We start from the raw sequence: 20,200 nt of genomic DNA on the forward strand, positions 1-20,200 counted from the left end.
GCGCTTCGTCTATGGAATATTGATGGGGGGAAGTCTCGCGGAGCGTTCACGGAGGTCCGAGTTCTCAAACCCGTTTCAATCACACCTTTCGGGTAAAAATAACATTCTTTTTACCTTCCTTTTTCGTAATGGCACTCTATCTTTCGAATGATCTTCCGTTAGCCGTGCTTCCACCGCGATCAACGTACCGTTTTAGTGTCAACCTTACTTTGATTATATTTTGTCTGTTCGATTGATCGACGTTCTTCAAAGTTTTACCGAATAAAATACTATTTAATGAAGCACGAGTCGTTGGACGAGTTTTGTGTACAGACGGACAATGGGAAAGACTCGTTTCATGAATTCAAGACTCGAGGTGAAAGGTTCGTGGCCAATCGAGCAAGACCGAGGAGAGTGTACGAGGAGCGTTGTTCGGTATTACAATGCTTGCGTCACTAGGGACACACGATACCACGCGCGCTCCCCTTTTGCCTCTCTCTCTCTCTCTCTCTCCAAATAGTTTCGCTGCCACCGCGCTTTCGACACGCGCCTTATTTATTATTTTCCACAAATTTTCTCGCCCTCGAGGACTAAATTGAGAAAATTGTCCGGCGTTTTGGCGCAGTCTATCTCGACCTTTGTATACACGATTCGGTCCTTCGAAATGGAGATATTTCACGGTAATGACAAAAGTAAATTTCCTCCTCGGACATCGCGGCAGCTCTCGGTCCTCGAGTTAAGTGAGCAACCGTTTTTTGTTGTTGTCGCTCGTAAAAGTCTTACCGCTCAAATGCTTGGTGGTGGTGGTGGCGGCGGCGGCGGCGCTGTTGCCGAAAGCGTGAAGTTTTTTCCATCCTTTCCAGCCCTTTTTCCAGATCATAGCAGCCTTCGTCTTTCGTTGGCCATTAGACACGCTCAATTTGGTTGTCGGCGGTGGTGGCGGCGGCGGTCCGTTGACGCTTCTCCCAAGTCCACGACGGAGCGAACCGAGGCCCGATCTGATGGACAGAGACACCCCCCACGAGGAGGGTCAACATTTAGAGTTATGAAATGCCCGTTGAGAGCGGTCGGTCCGCGAGCGCTCTCGGAGTTCAGGTAAACGATTCGAGGAATCAACAAAGACGCGAAGAGAGAAAGAGGCGCGGTAAAAAAATATAGAAGCAAAAAAGAAGCCGCGCGGCGTTACTTTTCAATGAAACTTATTTACACTTTTTCCTTCTTATTTCACGTGTCGAACGAAACTCTCTCGCGCGATCTCTCTCTTGCGTCGCCCTCTCTCTGGCCCCCCGCTGGGTCATTTCCGACGATCGATTTAGCTGTGAACGATTGTCATTTCGAAAAATGAGCGTCGCGCAAGATGAAAGGAAAGTGTCCGCTCTCTCGCCTCCTTGTTTTCGTTTTTTTTTCTTTTTCGGAAGATCGACGTTGTAACCACTCCTACTCGCGTGGTCGATCAATTATTTATCAATTTGTGAGGAACTCGCGCGGGACACGAGCTCGCCAGAGGCGAGGGAAAAAAATCCGTGCCGAGGCTCCAACGGAAAAAATGGATAAAAAAAAAGAAAAAAAAAAACGAGGAAGAAAGCTCAACTTTATTACCTGTAACTCGCGGTAGAACTGCCGCTGAAGCCGCTGTCAAGATCGCAGCTAAGAGGCGATAAAAGTTGATCGGTGGGACTGATCGAGGCCAACAGTTGCTCGGTCGAAGCGCGCCGATTCCCACCGGTCTCTTCCTCCTTGGTGTCCCCGGGCACTGTTGGCATCAGCATAGCTTCCACGCTCAGATTCAATTCACCGAGCACACGTCGATGTCGCGATTGTACTCGGCGGACTTCCTCGGCAACGAGGGAACGACGACTCCCGTGAAGCGCTCGACGGCATTGTCTCCTGCACGGGAAACGCAGAAACATACTTTATTTCAATTCGAGATAAAAAATTCCAACTAAGTAGTTCAACGTTTATCGTCAAATTAATAACGACTCGGAGGACACTGCGCGTCGAACATTACTAAGAAATTTCATTCGTTTCACGGTCCGTTGCGTTCCCATTCGAAGGATGAGAATGGGAAACATTTGGGCTAATTGAATATTCCATTCGGCTTTGCATGTACGCTTCGTTTTTCGTGAGAGTTCCGTACGCAGGAATGAAAAAAAAAAGTTGCTACCATTCTACGAAACGCCCAAACCAGTTCTTCATTTTTCTCGATCGGTCACAATGTTTTTACAGCTCGAATTAGGCTGATCCTACTCCTAAACTCGATCTTCCAAACGCTCAACCAATGACCCATGGAATGTTTTTATTTCTTTAGAATTTTACCCGAAAATGTGTCAACGATTGGCCCCCGCGCGTGTCCCCCTCAAGTATGAGAGTCGAAAAAACCGCCTCGAATCCCGACTCCCATGGAGACTCTCGCGATCGTTCGATAATACGCGAGAGCGAGAAAGAGGGAGGAGATGAAATAAATGAGCGACGGTAAATAATTCGTCCGAAGACTCAATTGAGCAAAGAGGGCGCGACGTCCGGTCGTCTCAAACGCGCAACGTCGTTCTTAGCCCGGAGAGCGCGTTGCCCTTGTCACTCTCTCGTGTACGAATGCCACCAGATTACAACGATACTTTCGCATGCAATATTATTACGGCTCATCTCTGCTCGGGCGATGGCCACTTGTCGTCGACGCAAGAGTAGCTTTTACGACGAATCAAAACGAAACAAGATGCAATGAACGCGCGCGCGTATGCATCAATTCCAAGTATCAAACAACTCCGTACGTCCATCATCGCCAAGTGGACGATTAATTAATCGTTTGTTTTTGTTATTGAGAGCGTCGATTTCTTCAGGACAAAAGATCCTTTTTTCGTCGAGAGAATCGCGAGGACGAGGATCACGCGTTTCTCCTCTTCGTCTTTTTACCGTTGTCTTTCTAACCACGGAAGTCTCTCGTTGACGATCGAGGAGCAAAGTCGAGAGCTAAACGGATCTCCGGGTGGTTCGCCCCCCGCACCTCTGCTCTCCCCCTGCCGGCATTCTCGCTCCTCTGCCTCTTTTGTTCCTCTCTTTCGGAAAGATTGCCGCCCAATTACGATTATTACAGAATTACAAGGCGGATAATCAATGCCCCGGGGCAGCAGGTGATGCAGGCTCTTCCGACCTCTGCTTACATCGCGGCCGGCTCGTCTCTTTCTCGCTCGAATTGGCTCGAGCCTCACCCGAGACACGCGAATCAAATTGTATATCGTGGATACATGTACACACGTTGTACGTGTGCCGCACACGGGCAACGCGCGACTCGTATTAACCGACCTTTTTTCAAACTTCTCAACTTTATCGATGAATTCGCGCACGATTTCACCCTCGACTTCTAACTTTCGTGTTTTTATTCACGACCACGGAGCGAATCGGTATTCGCGATCTTCGGAATAATGAAAATGTAATTACGGACCGTTGGCGATACTGCTTTTGAAAAATTGGATAAGCGCGATACTCCCGATTATACCGAGTTATCGAGATCAAAGTCGGACGGAGCAGGCTCATGACGCTCGAGTTTGCAGCGTTCGAGTCCAACGAAACGATCTAAAAAAGCCTCCAATAATTCCAATTATTCTACAAATGTTCCTTCACTCCGTCGGACTCGCAAACTTCAGCGTTATTTTTCGTACTCTCTTTGCCCCCTCGTTTTATTGTCAATTGCTACGAGGCTTCTCGCATCAACGAATCTTCATCGATTTCGAAGTTTCGGCAGCAGGCTCACCCGATTTCCGATATTTCTTCGTAGATGTTTTCCTCGGTCCCGTATCTCGTTACGTAAGTGTGTCGCTTCGAGGGGGGGACGGTGGGATCCTGACGCTGTTGCTGAGCCGGATTCCTCTGGAGCGACGTTGACGGGGAGTAATGAGGATGACGGAGATGAAGGTGACGATGACGATGATGATGATGATGATGAAGGAGATCGGCAGGCTCGATCGGATACGGAGGATGCAGCCGACTCGGACCAGGCTCGTAATAGGCGTACGAGTAATCCTGGATGGCCCGTTGGATCGTCGCCGGCTGCAGGCTCGCCTGACTCTCGTGCTGCATCATCGAGCCGTTTACCAGACTCGAATTTTCCATGGAAATTTGGGAAGCTCGAGGCGGCGGATACGGCGGTGGCGGTGGAAACTCGAGGCTCGGAAGTCGAGGCACCGCCGCCGGACACCCCGCGGCTCCGACGATCCCGGTCACCACACCCGCTCCACCGACACTCAACGACGAGGCCATTTCTCATCTTTTCGCCTGCATTCTCACCCCCGATCTGCAAATAAAAAAGTAGGATTTTTAGTCTCCACCGCAAATATACTTTCGACCAAATTTTTTTCCGCTCTCGACAAATTTCATTTTTCTCTCCCCGCACACGATTCGACTGTCAACAAAGATTCCGTTAAACCGACCAATTTCTTAGCTCACTCGGCAATTACGAGAGTCGTCCGCGGTCGACCAGTTTTCCAACGCATTTCCGTCCCTCATCGATCCATTAGCTCCGGGGGCGTAAAATTTTTATCGAACTCAACAGTTTCAGCTCGGCTCGGAATGACCCCATCACGATTACGCACGAGATAAAAGACTTTTTCACAGTTTATCTCCGACGGGATAATTTTCGTTGTTTCCTTCGGTGCCCCTCGGCGAGTTAACGCGTTTACGATGAAAACGAAAAAATCCGTTGTCGAGAGACAAAGAAGAAAATGCAAGCGAAGAAATGGGACTCTCCGCGAGATAAGGCGCTCGCGGAATCTCCGTACAATATTTTCTTTATTCGATTGATCCGGTGCGCGAATTGGATCGACACTGACGGATCATCCGCGAAGAACGTTTGCGCTGTAGAAAAAGTGTGCGCGCGATGCGCTCGTCAGTGAACGGAGACGCACATGCTCGAAATTTCCCAAGATCGCGGGCGGTTGACTCATCGTTTTTGTGTTTGATAGAACGAAATTCCGAGGGTCTTCCGAGGCGAGGCAGCGAAGCGTGTAAGAGCGGAGTCGAGCTACGTAACGAGATTCGAAGGCATCCGGTGGAAACGGCCGGCGCGTAAGATGGAACGTGCGGCCCGATGAATCGCCTCGTTATTAAAACGACCATTGATTCTCCTATCGAAATGCGTTCCCGCGGAGGGCTTTTATTATTCGGGAGTTTTTCTGAGAATGAGCGCGGCCCGCGCGAGATAACGGAACGATAGTAATGCCGCGGCGGCGCTGCTCCGCGCGACGAGAGGAATCTCGGGGCCGGCGGAGAGAGAGAGAAAATCTCGAGACTGCGGCTCGTTCGTACAAAGTGATATTCTCTCTTTCTTCGATGCGTATTTTGTACGAGGGAACGTATATGAGCCGTTGTTTCGCGCGTTGGAAGAACGGAAGAAAAAAATGGTGCCGCGAGAGGAATAAAACCGGAGCGAAGCTCCCCCGGATAAAAACCTGTTGCAGAGCAGGGGCGCGTCAGTGACAGCGCGAGGGGAACGAAGGATCGGCGACCTTGGGCGCGCGTTCGAGCAGCGGACGTGTCGAACATTTCGAAATAATTGTCGTCGCGATTTGTCGATCTCGCGCGGGGAGGGAAAAAGCATTTTTCTCTCTCTCTCTCTCTCTCTCGAGTCGACTCGAGGCGCGATGGGTTTCCGGTTGGAGGAGAAGCACGCACGCATCCGTTGTTCTTGGAAGTGTTCCAAGTGCGTCCAGCGAGGGCAGTCGTCTCGACGAGTGCGGGAGCGAGCACGGGGCCCTCCGCAGATTCGTCGGAGAGATGGGCAGACTCTCCGGGCGAGAGAGCCTCTTTGACGAAGACTGCGGCGCGTTCTCGTCTAGCTCCGTTGGCAATCCCTTCCGAAGGGAGGGAGAAATACGAGTTTTTCTAAAAATAGAGGATAAGACGAAGCGAGCCGAGCGAAGCACCCACGCGAACCGCCGCTGGATAACGAGAAACCGATGCAAATCCCAAGAAGCCGCTCGCTCGGAACGACACAAGTTCAGCGAGTCGTTACCCTCCCTCTTTTTTTTCGAGGGACACCCGCACCGAGCAGGGGGAACGGGCCAGCGAGTACGCGAGAATCGAAAGGAGTGTCACGTCCCGTCTGGTGGTCGAAGAAGCACGCGGGAGCGACGCATTATCTTGACAAATCATTAGCGAGCTTCTCTCTTATTTTTATAGCTCGAAATTGAGGCTCGTAAAGCAGACACGACTGAACGACCTCGCGGCTCGATTCTTTCGAGGCAGCGAGCGTAAAACTCGGATAAGAAATACGAAGAAAATCGCTTTTAACACGTTTTTTTTCGATTGTCGTAGCACGAAATATAACGCACGAAGGATGAGCGGGGGGCGGGAGGCCTCCGAGGAGATTCGCTCTCTCGAACGGCAGTTACGTACACGCGCTCACTCTCACGAAAGTTATGGCCGTTGCCATAAAGAGAATCGTGTGTACCGGTTTGGCCGTGTTGCCCGCGCTCGCGATGGTGCGGTGCACGATCCCGCGACCTCCCGGCGGGGTTAAGCGGCTCTTCTTGCTCGTTGCACGCGCGCGCGCGCGCGGCTCAACCGATTCGCATATTAATGGGCGAGTAGCTTACTTTTCTTTTATCTCTTCCTCTTTATTATTCCGCATGGATCTACGAGACGATGAGGAATAATTCGATTTAAACTCACCGGGCCTTTCGTGTGTGTCTCGAACTTTCGCGTTTCGTTCGATGTTTTCGAGCACGAATAGCACAGAGGCCTTCTGTTCAAATACCGTCTAATCTCGTCGAGCAAACATAATCCAGTGGTGAGAAACGACGTAGCACTCGATGAAAGAGAATGAAAAAAAAAAAAAACGGCGCACGAATATATATATTTGGGCGGATCACCGATGTCACTGCTGCGGCGCGCAACACACACGTTCACTCTGCGATATTACACGTGTACGCACCGCGGGAATCACCGATATATTGAGGGGAAACACGCACCACTCGCGATTATTACGAAACCGTGTCGCGGGCTCTATTGTGTTGCCTCGGCATCGTGCTTCGGCCTCGTGACTAACGACTCGGCGCTCTTGACCATTGTTACAGATCGCGGAGATCGAGAGCCCTTTCCAGGCCGGTCAACGACGACTCGCTCGAACGCGAGTGAAAGAGGAAAGGAACGAGCCGAGGAGCAGGAGAAGGTGGAGAAAGAACAGAGAACTCGTCGGTTCGAAGCGAAGGAGGAGAAGGACGAAGAGGGAGTTGCGGTTGAAGCGGAAGAAGCAGTAAAATTCGAGGCAGAAATCCGTTGCATGAATTTACGTCTACTCGCGTATATCGCTCGTTCGTTTCCAGTATCCGAAGAAACGATACGACCGTTTCGCGGATTCACCGATGAGCTTGATTCTCGACCGAATGAAAAAAGGTTGCAGTCAAATTCGAGGAAATGCTGTTCCCTTCCCACTTGGTGTTTGAACTCTGTCCCGTCCCATCGTTTTCTCCCTTTCTCTTGTTGTCCCGCACTCAAAACATCGAAGAAATCCGAGGATTGATCGTCTCTCGAATCGCACACTCTGTCGGTAACGGCGCGGTCTCGCGGGGCGATCGTTAAATAGATATTTTCACGCTTCTCTTGCACGCGCGAAACACTTTGCCGGGTACAAGAATCACCGCACGATTTATTATTTAATCTCTCCCTCCCTCTCTCTTTTCCTTGAGGAATTTAACGCAGTGTCGGACCGTTATAAAATTTATATTTAGCCCCGTAAATTCGATCGCGAATAAAATATACCGTGCGAACTACGCGACAAGTGCTGAGCGGGAGAGAGGGAGAGAGAGCAAATAGTCGTTCGAACGGGGCAAATATTGAGAAAAAGTACACAAAGTAAACGAGATACCGAGACGTCTTGTACGGAGAGCGAAGAACGTGTCCTCCCGGTGGCATACACGAGGAGTGTGCTCTCTCCGTTTGGTTCAAGAGCCGTGAGCAGCCAACCGGGAGGAGAATCGAGAAGAGAACGAACGAGCCAACACCAGGGGGCAGCCACTCACGGCAGCTTCGCTCTCTCCTTCTTCTTTCTCTTTTCTCTTTCTTCGAGCTTCGAGCACGCTCGACCGGACTGTGTGCGTCGGGCTACAAGAAGCGGCCGCGCTCACGCTGCCTGTGATATTCCTCATGGCATACCACCCCACGCTTCTCCCCGCCTTATTCCGCTCTGGGATCTTCTTACCGAGCGACGCCGCTCGGAGAGAAAGAGCGAGAAAGATAGCCTCTCTGCGATCCCATATTATATATCCATATAATAAAAACAGCCGCTCGCCACTCGTGGCTCCCTCTCTCGTCCCCTTGCCCGCCCCACCCCTTCTCACTTTCGACCGCATCATTCTCGTCTTTGCTTATTGTTTCCCCCGAGTATATACTGACCTCCGCGCGTTTATAGGGGACAGCAGAGAGGGAAGAGTGACTAGTGAGGAAAGTCAGGAAAAAAGAATCTCAACGATGGACCGCTGCGGGATAAACGCGCTTGAAATCCACGGACCACCAACGAGATTATACTCGCACGCTGCACTACCCAAACACAAAGCGACACACCGGCCGCATCCGCAAACGCACCTGTCCCCGAAATGCCCGCAGGACCTCTCCCGAGTCCCGAGTCCAGTTTCATCCGGAGAGGTTCATCCGTCTCCAAGTTCATATATGTACAAAAATAATGGCTGCTGACGAAGGGTCCCCGTGATTTATATCTTCCGGAATGTGCGACAGTGTCCTTCCTCCACCGGCCAACATGTGTGCGACGCTTCAATTTCACGAGCACACGCCATTTTGCTATTTTGGTAATACGCGCGATCGAGCAGGGCGAGTGGTGAGGGGGCGAGAACTTTGACGGAATAAAAAGCGCACGTTTCTACCTGCGAAAGCTGTGAGTATATACATACGCGGGAAGAGAGAGGAAAGCCGCAGTGGGCGTCTAATTTTGAGACGGGCAAGAATTTAAAATTGTTTCGGCGAGCCGGCTGCGAGAGTAATTAATTATCGGGCGGTATGTTTCGTCTACGCTAGGCGTGGGCGCGAGGGTGTGCTCTTTGAGCAACGACCGCGAGACTAGGCGTCGGACAGCTGTCACGTGCCCGCTCTGCCGTTGCTCCCTTTTTCAAATCGCCTCATTTTTCTGTTGTTTTTTTTTTTTTCCTGTAAATGGATCGCGAACCGTCCAACGTGCGCAGTAACTGAGACGAGTTCGTTTCAATTATTTCGTCACATGAAAAGTTTGATTTAACTGAAAAATTAACATCGCCGTCTCTCGTAGGTCGAGCGATTCATCGTCGAAAAGTAAAAATATATCGCACCGTCTCATGTTTTAGGTCTCGCTCGCGATGAACGCGGGGAGAAAACTCCCGTGCGAAGTTCAAGAGGAATGAAAAGAGATACTCGGAGATCGTGTACAGTGGGGCCAGCACTCTGTGGGCAGCAGCGACGGCTCGACCCGAGGAAGGCGAATGGAGTGAGCAGCGCAGGGTCGTTTTTCTTACCGACCGTCTAGCGAGCATGCACCGCAGCAGCCGCGATCATCTCGCCAAGTAGGATCGTTTTCGTTGGCTGCTGGATGTTGATCGCGGCCGTACTCTCGCTCTCTCGTTCGGTATGCGCGCGGTAACAGGTGGCACGCTCGGGGAGACCCGGTCGAGCGTGCAGAGTTCTCGCAGCTTCGCAGAAGACGTTCGAGATCGAGAGCAGAGATGGCCTTCTTATCGAGGAGAGGGAAAGCTGTTGATGAAATATGTATTTTGTAGCTCGGATGCAAGTTAACGAGAGCTTTCCAACTCATGCGGAGACGAGCTTCAATTTAATTGAAGATACTCTGAGCTCTGGGAGATCTGCTCTTATCGCCCGCAGCTGATAAGACGGCCGTCCCGAATGATCCCTCCACCTCACTATCGTCTCCGAGTATTCATTTCTGATAAAGAACCTTTGGAACGATTCATTTGTCGAGTGGCTCCGCTCGCTTCGAGTTATGCGCGATCTCGGACTCGCTTCTGACTCAGTCTTCGTTGCACCGAAAACAGACGTCAAGAGGTTCGCTGACGATATGGCGCAAACGGGCATGGAAGAGACGAAACTCCGCGTGGAGCCTCCGAGTGCACTGTCCCGGCCTCTGAAAATTCCCGAAAGAAGCCTCATGGGACCCGGACCGAGCAACTGTTCGCCTCGGGTCTTGCGAGCTCTCTCCAACCAAGTACTCGGTCATCTTCATCCGGAAACTTGTCAGGTATTGTACGTGTAAAGAGATAAGGAGAGAACGCAGCGAGCGATTGGCTTAGTTTCATTTATTTTCAAGCTGATGGACGAGATCAAAGAGGGTTTGCGGTACGCTTTCCAAACGCGAAACAGCTTGACCCTGGCGATCAGTGGTTCGGGTCACGCCGGAATGGAAGCCTGCCTCGGCAACTTGCTGGAACCTGGGGAAACGGTTCTCATCGCGAAATGCGGAATCTGGGGGGAGCGCGCGACCGACATGGCGACTCGTCTCGGTGCCCGTGTGAGCACAATTTTCACTCATGTTTTTTCTTTCCCCACCTCGAGAACAATGAGTCACTTGTATGATCGGAGGGGGGAGATCAAGCACAAGTGGAATTGATTTTGTCCCCAGGTCGAATGGTTGCTGACGAAAATGGGTGTTCCCTTTACTCTAGAGGAACTTGAATCAGCGGTGAAAAAATATCGACCCGCTGTCGTTTTCGTCGTTCACGGAGAATCTTCGACCGGCATGAAGCAACCGCTTCAGGGTCTCGGAGAAATCGTCCACCGGTTCGAATATTATATTTATCTATCGCCTCATTCGAGCCTCGTCAAACCGACCCAAACGAACCCATTTCAATTACGATTGCACTCAACGAATCCACGTATTTTTCTGTTAAGCCTCGAATTGCTATGCTTTTTGTTCGGTACATGATAAAATTTTGAATCGCGTGTCTGTTTCGTCTTCGATTCGAATTTTTACGCTGTTGCAATGCAAAAAAAGAAAATTTTTATAAATTGAACGTTTCTTCCTGCCTCAATATTTCCATGATTTCCGTTCAAACGTTGGCCTCGAATTTCGTTAGCATTGTTACAATTGTACTTTGCTTCGAATTGATTTAATATTTTGGTTCGATTTCAATTTCAAAGATACGGAGGATTGTTGGTGGTCGATGCGGTGGCCTCGTTGGGAGGAGAACCTTTCTTTATGGATGCTTGGAGCATAGATGCCGCGTACACCGGAAGCCAAAAGGTTTTGGGTGCACCAGCTGGAATAACCCCGGTCTCATTCAGCAATCGGGCGAGGTACGTCGGAATAATAATTAAGAAAAGGAAGGAAAGGAAGGTGAGATCGCCTTTGTCGCCTCGGAGCGCGGTGACAAAGCGCGCGTCACTCGGAACGTTAATCATACCTTTTTAGTCGAAGAAACGTAGCGAACTGGGAATTCGTTGGATCGTGAGAGCTCCTCGAAACGTTGCCGGCAATGATAAATATCGCGATACGGAATATCAATGAGATTCGTGAGAGGAAGAGAGGAAAAGGAGGAGCGGGGAGCTTGCTCGTGACTCTCGGAGCGAGCGAATTGCGCGGTTTCGTAAATCACGCGCTTGCTCGAAGACCCGCCAATAGTCTCTCGCTCCCCACTCTTCTCCTCCTCTCTCCGTATGAATCTTTCATTCGATCCTTGCACAAAGTTTCGCGTTTCGTGTACGCGCTCACGTACCATAAACCGCGATCGTATTACGTTGTTCCATCGGTTTCTCCCGCGTAAGCCAGGTGTCCGGGGCTCATGAGCGAGTCACAACGAGACGCATCATCGATTCTATTCGGATGCGAATATTCTATCCATTGTTCACGAGCACCGTCATCGTTACTTGGAATTTCATCGATACGATCCGCTCAAATTATTTTTCGGCCGGTCGCCCCCATTCGAAAAGTTTCAATCGACTCGTTAGAAACTATCCTATACCTAAATAATCTTTTTTCGGAGTAAACCTAAGTAAAGCGTCAATTACCGACAATTATCGAAGAAAATGGAAGGGGAACGGGGGGATAAAAATAACAAGAGATGGAGAAATTCGAGTTCCCACGCTAACGGAGCGAATGCGATCCGTTAGCGAGAGCCCGATAAAGCATTTCTCTATACTCGGAGAATCGTTAGAGTGGAACTAACTACTCTGGGGGGATAAAGGGGTGGAGGGCGTCCCGCTAATGCAATTATACTTTCACCGAGAACTCTCCGCCTCGTGACTGAGCTCTCTCGGCGCGTTCTCAACGTTATCACTCCTTCGCCGCTATCTTCCCAAACAAATCTACTATATGTGATTAGTTCCTCGTCTTTCACCTTCTCTCTTTCGCAGGAGTAAGATTTTCTCGAGAAAAACCAAAGTTCCCGTCTATTACTGGGACGTGACGTTGCTCGCTGATTATTGGGGCTGTTCCGGCAATTCGAGAATCTATCATCACACGATCAGCGCAACTTTGGTCTACGGGCTAAGAGAGGCTCTCGCGATTCTCGCCGAGGAAGGACTCGAAGCCTGTTGGCGGAGGCACGCCGCCGTCAAGAAGCAAATCGAACGGGCCCTTCTTCAGAGGAAACTTCAGTTTTACATCGCCAATCCGGAGCATCGTTTGGCGACCGTAATTGCGATCAAAGTCCCGTTGGGAGTCGACGCCAAAGTAGTATCTCGAGTCGCTGTAGAAAAGTAATTGAGGCTCGTTGATTGAGGAACGCTTTCAACGACGAATTCTCGAAATTACGTCTCCCTTATTTGCAGATTCGAGGTAGAACTTTCCGGAGGTCTTGGGCCAACGCTCGGTCAAATTTTCCGCATAGGTCTGATGGGCACGAACGCAACGCCCCGTCACGTTGATCTGGTTGTGAAGGCCCTCGACGAGGGCCTAAAATTCGCAACGAGCCATAAATTGTGAATAATACGAGGACGGGAGAGGCGGCGCGTTGTTGGGCCGGTGAAACGTAAGACATTTTATTCGAGGCGCTTAGAGTCGGGCGATTAGGATTGAGAAAAGCATGAAATCATTTTGCTGTTTATTCAATGAAAAATACTGAAATCGGCATACAACTTGTATCTAATTTCGATTTATCCACACTTTCCTTGCTTCGTTTCTTTCCCTATTTTCTTTTTTTTTTCTTCCTTCGGTACATCATCCATTTTTATTACAAATTACGAAGTAATTTAGTGTTTCTTTTAGCAATTATTCAACAAATAGGTACAATTCGTTATTCGCTCGATACTAATAAATGAATTACAGTAAATACAATGCAGAATTTTATCGTGTCCGTGGTTCGGTGTGTGCGTGTATGTGTGGGTGTTTGTGTCTTTTCGTTGGTGTGGTGTGAGCTAAAGTACCGCACTATATCGGTAAACGGCTTCTGACGCTCGATCGATTAATAACATTATTATCTGAGGGTTTACTTTTCTTTATCGTTTAACTATGAACGATAATTGTTTTATCGGTTTTGGCACAGTACAGAATAGCATCGGTTTCCCATCAACGTTCCACGCCTCAACGCGACTCTCATCTTGTTCCCTTATCAATCTAAAATCGCGATAAAATACGAAAAACAAAAAAAGTAAATAAAACGAAAGAGAGAAAGAATATAAAACTTAAACGTTACAGTCGGTTCGGTATCAAAAATTTTGATTAGCTTTTATTTTCTTTTCTTTTTCAAGGCGAGTACGCTTTTTCAATAACATCCCATCGATTCGGAGCAATTTTATTTTCTCATTCCTCTCTTTCTTATCCCTTTTTCCTTCGTTCGTTCGACACGAGTATTGAAACAATTTCAGCCAGCAAAATTGAAGGCAAGACTCGTCGATCTCCATGCTTGGAAGCTCTCTTTCGTATCTCTCGACAAAACCATCCGAGCTTTTGATCCTCGAAGCGCAAATATTTGAAACGAAAAACAAAAGGAAACAAGAAAATGCGCTCTCGCGTAATAGTGTTTGAACAACAATTGGAAAGTATCGCTGAGTAGTTAATTATCGTAGATTCGCGGTCAACTATATCTATGTTATTTATGTACAAAAATTCTCCGTATTACATAACGATTCACGACGAATAATAATAATTGCCCGTGGTCTTAAATTCTAATGCGCGCGCGCGCGCGCTCGCGCGATTATTATTGAAGCCGCTTTTGCAGCAGGCACTTTTGAGACGGACTAAGGCACAATATTTCCTCCCTTTCTTTTTTTTCTTCCCCGATATCGCACCGTCTATTTTTTTTTTCGTCACGCGTCGAACGCTCTCGTCGAAGCAACGCGTACCGACCATATCTATTATTGCAATAATCACGTGTAATTATAAAAAAGGCAAAGAGCGGGAGAGACACGGAAGAGCAGCAGGGAGGAAGATAGCTCCTCGAGTATTCCCTCCTTTCTCATAATCCGGTGCACTATTCTATTATCATAGAGCATCGATATAATCGCCAATTATTCCTACATCATAAATGATAGTATGATCATATTAATAATGATAATAATAATAATAATCGATATAGCAGTAGTGATATTAATGATAATGACGATGATAATAACAATTAAGCTGGAGTAAATAATTAGTAAATCGTGTAACGCGATAACTTATGCCGCTGCCGCCGCCGCCGCCGCCATCGAGGTTCTTCAGTCTTCTTTGGTTGCTGGGTAACTCGGTGAGGTTGGTGGGTATGTTCCTTGCGCCTCTAATATTGTTTGTTTCTTTTTCTTTTGTTCATCTTCTTTTTAAATTACTTTTAGATCGGATAAAGACTGTCGGATTTGCTACTGGGATCGGAGGAAGAAAGAGAGAAATCGCTGTCGTTGCGTCGTCTGCTCCTCGACGCGTGTACTTCCGGATCCACCATCCCCACTCTCTTTCTGTCCCCGAGTACATGCCCACGTTCAGTAATCGAATAATCGTTCCGTAGGAGCTCGAGAGCAGCGTCGTACCAACACATCGATCGTTGTACGAGGCGTTCTCCGAGTGTCATGGAAATAGCCGCTGATTTACAAAGCTCTGTTTGATTAACGTTTCGGGAAGCTCCGAGGATGCGCCGCTGTCAATGGACTCTTGGCCGGAGTACGATCAATCCCTTCTTCATAGCGTTTGGGCTCGTTGCTCTACATTTTCGCTCGTTCGTCGTTCGATTCGCTCAGCTCAATTCTCGGGGTGTCACCGAATGCTTGGGCGGATGATGATGATGATGGTGATGGTGGTTGCGATGATGTCGCCGGGCCCGGCGACACTGGGCCGTGCAACAATCGTCCGCTTCCGCTACTTGCTCACCTCGCTTCAGCTGATTCGCTATCGAGTTGCACAACGAGCGTGGACATCTCTTACGATCGCATCTCACCTCACCGTTCTGTAGAATAGACAAAAAAATGTTAGTTCAGTTGCTATACCGCGGCTCTTTACGAATACTCGGAATCAAACGATTTATCGTTGGACTTTGTTTTGATATATTTTTTTTTTCTTTTTAGCTTTCACGAATATTTTCGTCACCTTGCAGCGGCATTTGACGCATTTCATTTCGCCGTGGGAGTGGACTCTCGGATGCCACTCTTTGCCGTTCTCGTACGGACCACCCATCGGATACTTGCAGCCACCGGAGGAAAGTATCTCTTCGGGAGTGCGTCTCGTCGGCGACGTCACGATTGTTCCGGAGGCGACACCACCGGCCGCTTGATCGCGAGGCAACATGTCCCCACCGGTCGATGCGGTCGTCATCGCTGCCGCTGGACATTGCCTGCAGCACGCCTTCTTGTCCGGCCTCACCGCTGTTTTCTCGTCGCAATCCAAAGCCGGGCATTCCACCCTCGGACATTTCACTTCCAAGCTTACCGGCTGCGTAATCAAAATTTAAATCATACGACGATGCTCATACGTATCTTGAATCGTTTCTGCGAAGCAGGGCAAAAAAAAAAAAATCGTTGAAAACTCACGTCACATGTGCAGACCGCGCACGTATCGAATCCGGAAGGTGGTAAATAAGGATGCCAAGAAGCCCCCGCCAGATGAAAGTGACCAGCGAGAGTGCAGCCTCTGCTCGGAACGGATGCGTTGTCCCGGGCGACCGTCGCGTTGTCGCTCCCACCGATGTCAGCGGGACCTGCCCGAGCGCGATGAGAAAAATTATGCGTGAAATATTTGGGTCGCGAGGGAAAGGTGAAAAAACTTACCGGCGCATATGGGACAACAGTGTCCGGGCGGTGGTTTGATTCGTTTGGCGACGGGGCAGGAGGTGAGAGCGGGACAGGGAACGGGATCGCATTGCGCCAAGCCGCGATAGCAATGGCACATGGAGCAGGGATCCGATCCCGATTTCCACTGGGTTCCTTCCTCGTAGAATCTCGTTTCATGGAAGCAGGCTCCGGTCTCGATTTCGGAGGTCGGCGGATGGAGGTTGTAAGCGACGACGGAGGCGACGTCGTTGTCCGCGTAATGCGGAAGGCAGCTGAGGGGCGCTCGAGCTTTGAACGGGGCTTTGAGGAGTCTGCCGGTCTGTTTGTCCGTGACCTCGAGAAAACCGATTCCGGACTCGATGCGCAAGAGCTCGACGGGCGAGAGTCCGGTGACCGAGCCTTCGAGTACGTTGCCCGTGAATTCTTCGAGCAATCTTCTCGAGACGGGAGCACCTTGGGCCAGAAGGGGCATCGTTTCCAGGTACAAGCGAAGAAGCGATCTTTGCGCCTGCTGCTGCTGCGGCGGCTCGGCGGGGGATGAGGACGTCGGGCTCGCGGAGACGCCGACGAAGCCGGGTAACCCGGTTACCTCGAGCTCGTAATGGAGAGCGCAGTCGAGATCGATCGCGGCCCATACGAGACCGACCGCTCCGGGGTAAACGGGCTCTTGGCTCAACCTGCGCAGGAGAACCGGCGCTCCTGTGTCTTTCGCATCGGCGACCGGCCTCTGAACGAGTCTACCGCGCAACAGAGATCCGACGTGAGAAGCGGCGACGACGGATAAATCGCCCTTGAAGAGAGGCTCCAGGAGACGAGGACCCGGTCTTTCGAGGGAACCGTTCGCCAGTCCACCGACGAGAGAGGGCGTCAAATCCTCGAGTTCCGTGCGCCTTTTGGCATTTCCGTTGCCGTTGCCGTTGCCGCCGCCGCCGCCGCCGCTACCACCGTCGTCGACGAGCGTGACGAGGGGACTCTCCTCCTCGAGACCGATCAGTCGAACGCCGTATCGAAGAGCTCCCTGTCGATCGAGAAAGGCCCAGGCCAATCCGGACGAGCTCGAAGGAACCTCGGAGGACAAGAGCGCTTGATAAATGTCGCAACTGGCTCGCGGAGCAACGTTCCCCGTCAGTCTCAACGCCTGAGGATCCTTGCGGGACATGATCGTCAAAGAGAGCTTGCCCCGTGTGAGCAGACGAAGGTCCGCCCCGGACAGGGCGCTTCTGACCTCGCCAAAGTTCAACTCGTTCGATGGCTTTTTCACGATAATGTCTTCCCGTAGAACGACGTAATCCTTCTCGGTGTGTTCGAGTACGATCGTGATCGCGACGTCGGCCAAGTCGTTCGGTAGAAATAAACCGTTGAAGACGAGGGAGAGATGGACCGAGGGAGCCGAGGCGGTCGAGGCCGATACGATCGCGGTCGCGCCCGCTCCCGACATGAGCGATCTATCGACACCCGCGCTCGGTTCCAACAGCGCTGAGAATTGCTCGCTCGAGAGAGCTCTGTAACGAGACAATCGTCCCGTCAGTATCGAATTCGTTTCCCATACGAGAGCAACGTGAAGCCGCTCCTCGCGCAATAACTTTCTATAATCACGGGGCACTCGTCTCCAGACCCCGCACAGTTTACCGGTCGCGTTCTGATACACCCCGCCGACCGGATCGATCGTTTGCTCCTCGAGTATGTTCCCCGCGTCATCGACGAATTGCAAATTTCGCGGACGGCCCGTCGATTCACCGAGATAGAACGAGTAATAGAGATTCTTTCGGTTGAACGTGAAACGTCCCGTCGCGACAAAGTTGTACGCGTTGTTTCGCATCATCGAAATCGTTTGATCCTCCCGGCGAAGCGATTGCGAACTCTTCCCCGTTAGTAAAGTACCGAAATCTGAAATATACGAGATATTCCACGTTATTCCGGATGAGTTGGAATTAACCTGCTTACCGCACGAACAACGCTGCGAGAACCAAATATTTTCTTTTCTCTTCGATCCAAAAATATACTCACGTTTGAGGCTTCTTTCTTCCTCCTCCGAGGTCATTTGCGCCGGCAGATCTTGCACGATATCGGGACCTGAAACGGATGTTTGAAGAATTAATGAAAAATGAAAAAAAAAATATAAAAAATATAAAAAGGGAATCGCGAGCCGGGGCCGCGCGGGCAAGAATTTAGCTGGAAGGAAGGAGCATCGGAATTTGAAATTGGAGGCGAGCCAACGTTTTCTTATCGCGAATATCCGGTGAGTCGAAGGGCCTGCTCTTGCGGTATAGAGGATTAGCGAGGAAACGCGAGAGAGGAATAAGAAAAGAGTCGAGCGCGGACATAAAATACGCGGATGGGTTACATAGAGTCTCTCGAACCGGCAAACCCTCGCTTTCGTATAATTTAGCTAACGTAGGTGAGATCCTCTCGTCGAGCATCTCTCCGCGAAGCTACTTTTCAAAGCGCGTGCTCTTTCCACATCTCCGGCTGTGTGTATGCGCAACAGATGCACCGCGCGCGCGTTCTCTATGGCCCATAAAGAACGGTCGTTCGAGCGGCGCCGCAGCAGCCACCGCCGCCGCGCGCAGTTGGACTCGCGAGGAGCTACTTTGAATGTTGCTTTTACTGCCGCTCGTTCCCGCTGCTCGTGCTTCGACACCGTCAAACGAGACGACACTGCGCGAGCAGAGAATTCTCGAGCCCGAGGACCTTCGTAGCCGTGCGGTATGCGCGCGAGGTTAAATTCTCCTCCCTCGTAATTCGCTTCCCTCTTCATTTTTCCTCATTTATCTATTTATTATTTCGGCGCGTATCGCGCATCAAATGCACCGATGAACGAGGTGTGTGGCTTATTCCAGTGGAATTTGCAGCCTGCGATATTTTTTCCGAACGCGCGCGCGTATACCTCGCAGCTGCTAAAACAAACGTATATTCGTGAGAAACGTGTGTGTGCCACTTTGAACTTTGATCGGCCCACGCGTTCCGAGGAGATTCAAATGAGATCCTCCGCGAAGATGCGTGGTGAATCGACTCACGAATGACCCGTTAATCGTGATTAGAAGCGTGTATCTCGCGAACACGACGATCCGGAGGAGCGGGCTGTCGGTCGTACGTAATTCGCGACAAACACACACACACACACAGAGAAAGAGAGAGAGAGGAGTTTCACCAAAACTTTAAACGGTGCTTTTAATGCTCGTATAATAAAGGTAGTTGCTCGGTGGACGGGACGAAAGGAGTATAGAGGATTGAAAGGAAACTAATGAGAAAAGGTTTATTTCAATTCGCGACAAGCCGTCGTTGGAAAAGGTCGCGAGAGTCTTGTTGACTTTTCGCGACGCGCGGTAAAGGCGTACAAGCGCGTAGTGCGCAGGTTGCTCCCATGATCGGGTGATTCGAGGTTGGCTCTCCGGGTTAAACGAGTTTCGTCGTAACTCGCGCCTTTTTTCCAGCCATTCGAATATACATCTGTTGTTCTCGAAATGAATGGATGCGACAGGCAAATCGAGAGGTTGCCCTCTCGGCGCGCGAGCTCTTCTCGCACAGAGACGACGTTCCCAAGGATGAAGAAGCGACAGAAACGAGCAGGAGGCGAACAGCCAAAAAAAAAAATAGCTCGGCGCGTGTCTACGTACGCAGGAGAAAGCGAGAGGAGAGTTTACGACGAAAATATGTAGACACGGATATATTCGCGTGAAATTGATACGACCCCGGTGATGGCGACCCGCTAATTCGATACGACGACACAACGGACGAAACGAGTTTCTAACGAAGGGACAGCAATGCGCGCGCGACGATCGAGCAAAGAGACGTCTCTCCCTGGCGAGTCTCAGTGGCGACGTTGACGATGTTGTCGACGGGTTCTGCATCGATTATAGGCAAACGCGAAGAAAATATATGTAACGCGGGTATTATCCCTCGGCATCGTTCTCCCTCCGCTTAGATGCGATAACGGCGCGTACGCGATCGCGCGCGCGCGCATCTCTTTATCTCTTCCCATTTTTTTCGACTAATTAAATAATTATCCTGGCGACTGTCTCGTCGCGTCCACGGCTTGGGAAAGCCGCAAAAAAAAGCT

At 50.3% G+C, this 20,200-nt stretch overlaps 3 protein-coding genes across 4 annotated transcripts in view; 1 reads left to right on the plus strand and 2 right to left on the minus strand.

Annotated features, from left to right (window-relative positions):
* Window positions 1-7,909, minus strand: part of LOC122415355 (rho guanine nucleotide exchange factor 10-like protein) — a 29,891-nt gene extending 21,982 nt beyond the window's left edge. The window contains exons 1-4 of one of the 2 annotated variants that reach the window (XM_043427437.1): window positions 7,838-7,909; window positions 3,728-4,267; window positions 1,579-1,866; window positions 763-977 (exon numbers count right to left, since the gene is read on the minus strand). In XM_043427437.1, the coding sequence (XP_043283372.1) occupies window positions 763-977; window positions 1,579-1,866; window positions 3,728-4,233 (1,009 nt within the window). In that variant the 5' untranslated portion in view covers window positions 4,234-4,267; window positions 7,838-7,909. Of the gene's footprint in view, window positions 1-762; window positions 978-1,578; window positions 1,867-3,727; window positions 4,268-6,642 lie in introns of both variants that reach the window. The other variant, XM_043427436.1, reaches the window with a different exon arrangement.
* Window positions 7,910-9,820: 1,911 nt separating this feature from the next.
* Window positions 9,821-13,036, plus strand: Agxt (Alanine-glyoxylate aminotransferase). The gene is made up of 6 exons (XM_043425832.1): window positions 9,821-10,207; window positions 10,277-10,477; window positions 10,589-10,746; window positions 11,107-11,262; window positions 12,319-12,663; window positions 12,736-13,036. Exons 1-6 carry the CDS (start codon window positions 9,953-9,955, stop codon window positions 12,887-12,889), a joined length of 1,269 nt encoding a protein of 422 aa, XP_043281767.1. The 5' UTR covers window positions 9,821-9,952; the 3' UTR covers window positions 12,890-13,036.
* Window positions 12,995-20,200, minus strand: part of sog (short gastrulation) — a 29,349-nt gene continuing 22,143 nt past the window's right edge. The window contains exons 4-8 of the mRNA XM_043425831.1: window positions 18,148-18,213; window positions 16,138-18,027; window positions 15,901-16,067; window positions 15,461-15,802; window positions 12,995-15,320 (exon numbers count right to left, since the gene is read on the minus strand). Coding sequence (XP_043281766.1) covers window positions 15,111-15,320; window positions 15,461-15,802; window positions 15,901-16,067; window positions 16,138-18,027; window positions 18,148-18,213 — 2,675 coding nt within the window. The 3' untranslated portion in view covers window positions 12,995-15,110. The remainder of the gene's footprint in view (window positions 15,321-15,460; window positions 15,803-15,900; window positions 16,068-16,137; window positions 18,028-18,147; window positions 18,214-20,200) is intronic.

The sequence above is a fragment of the Venturia canescens genome, chromosome 8 (assembly GCF_019457755.1).
Source record: "Venturia canescens isolate UGA chromosome 8, ASM1945775v1, whole genome shotgun sequence".
Lineage (NCBI taxonomy): Eukaryota > Metazoa > Arthropoda > Insecta > Hymenoptera > Ichneumonidae > Venturia > Venturia canescens.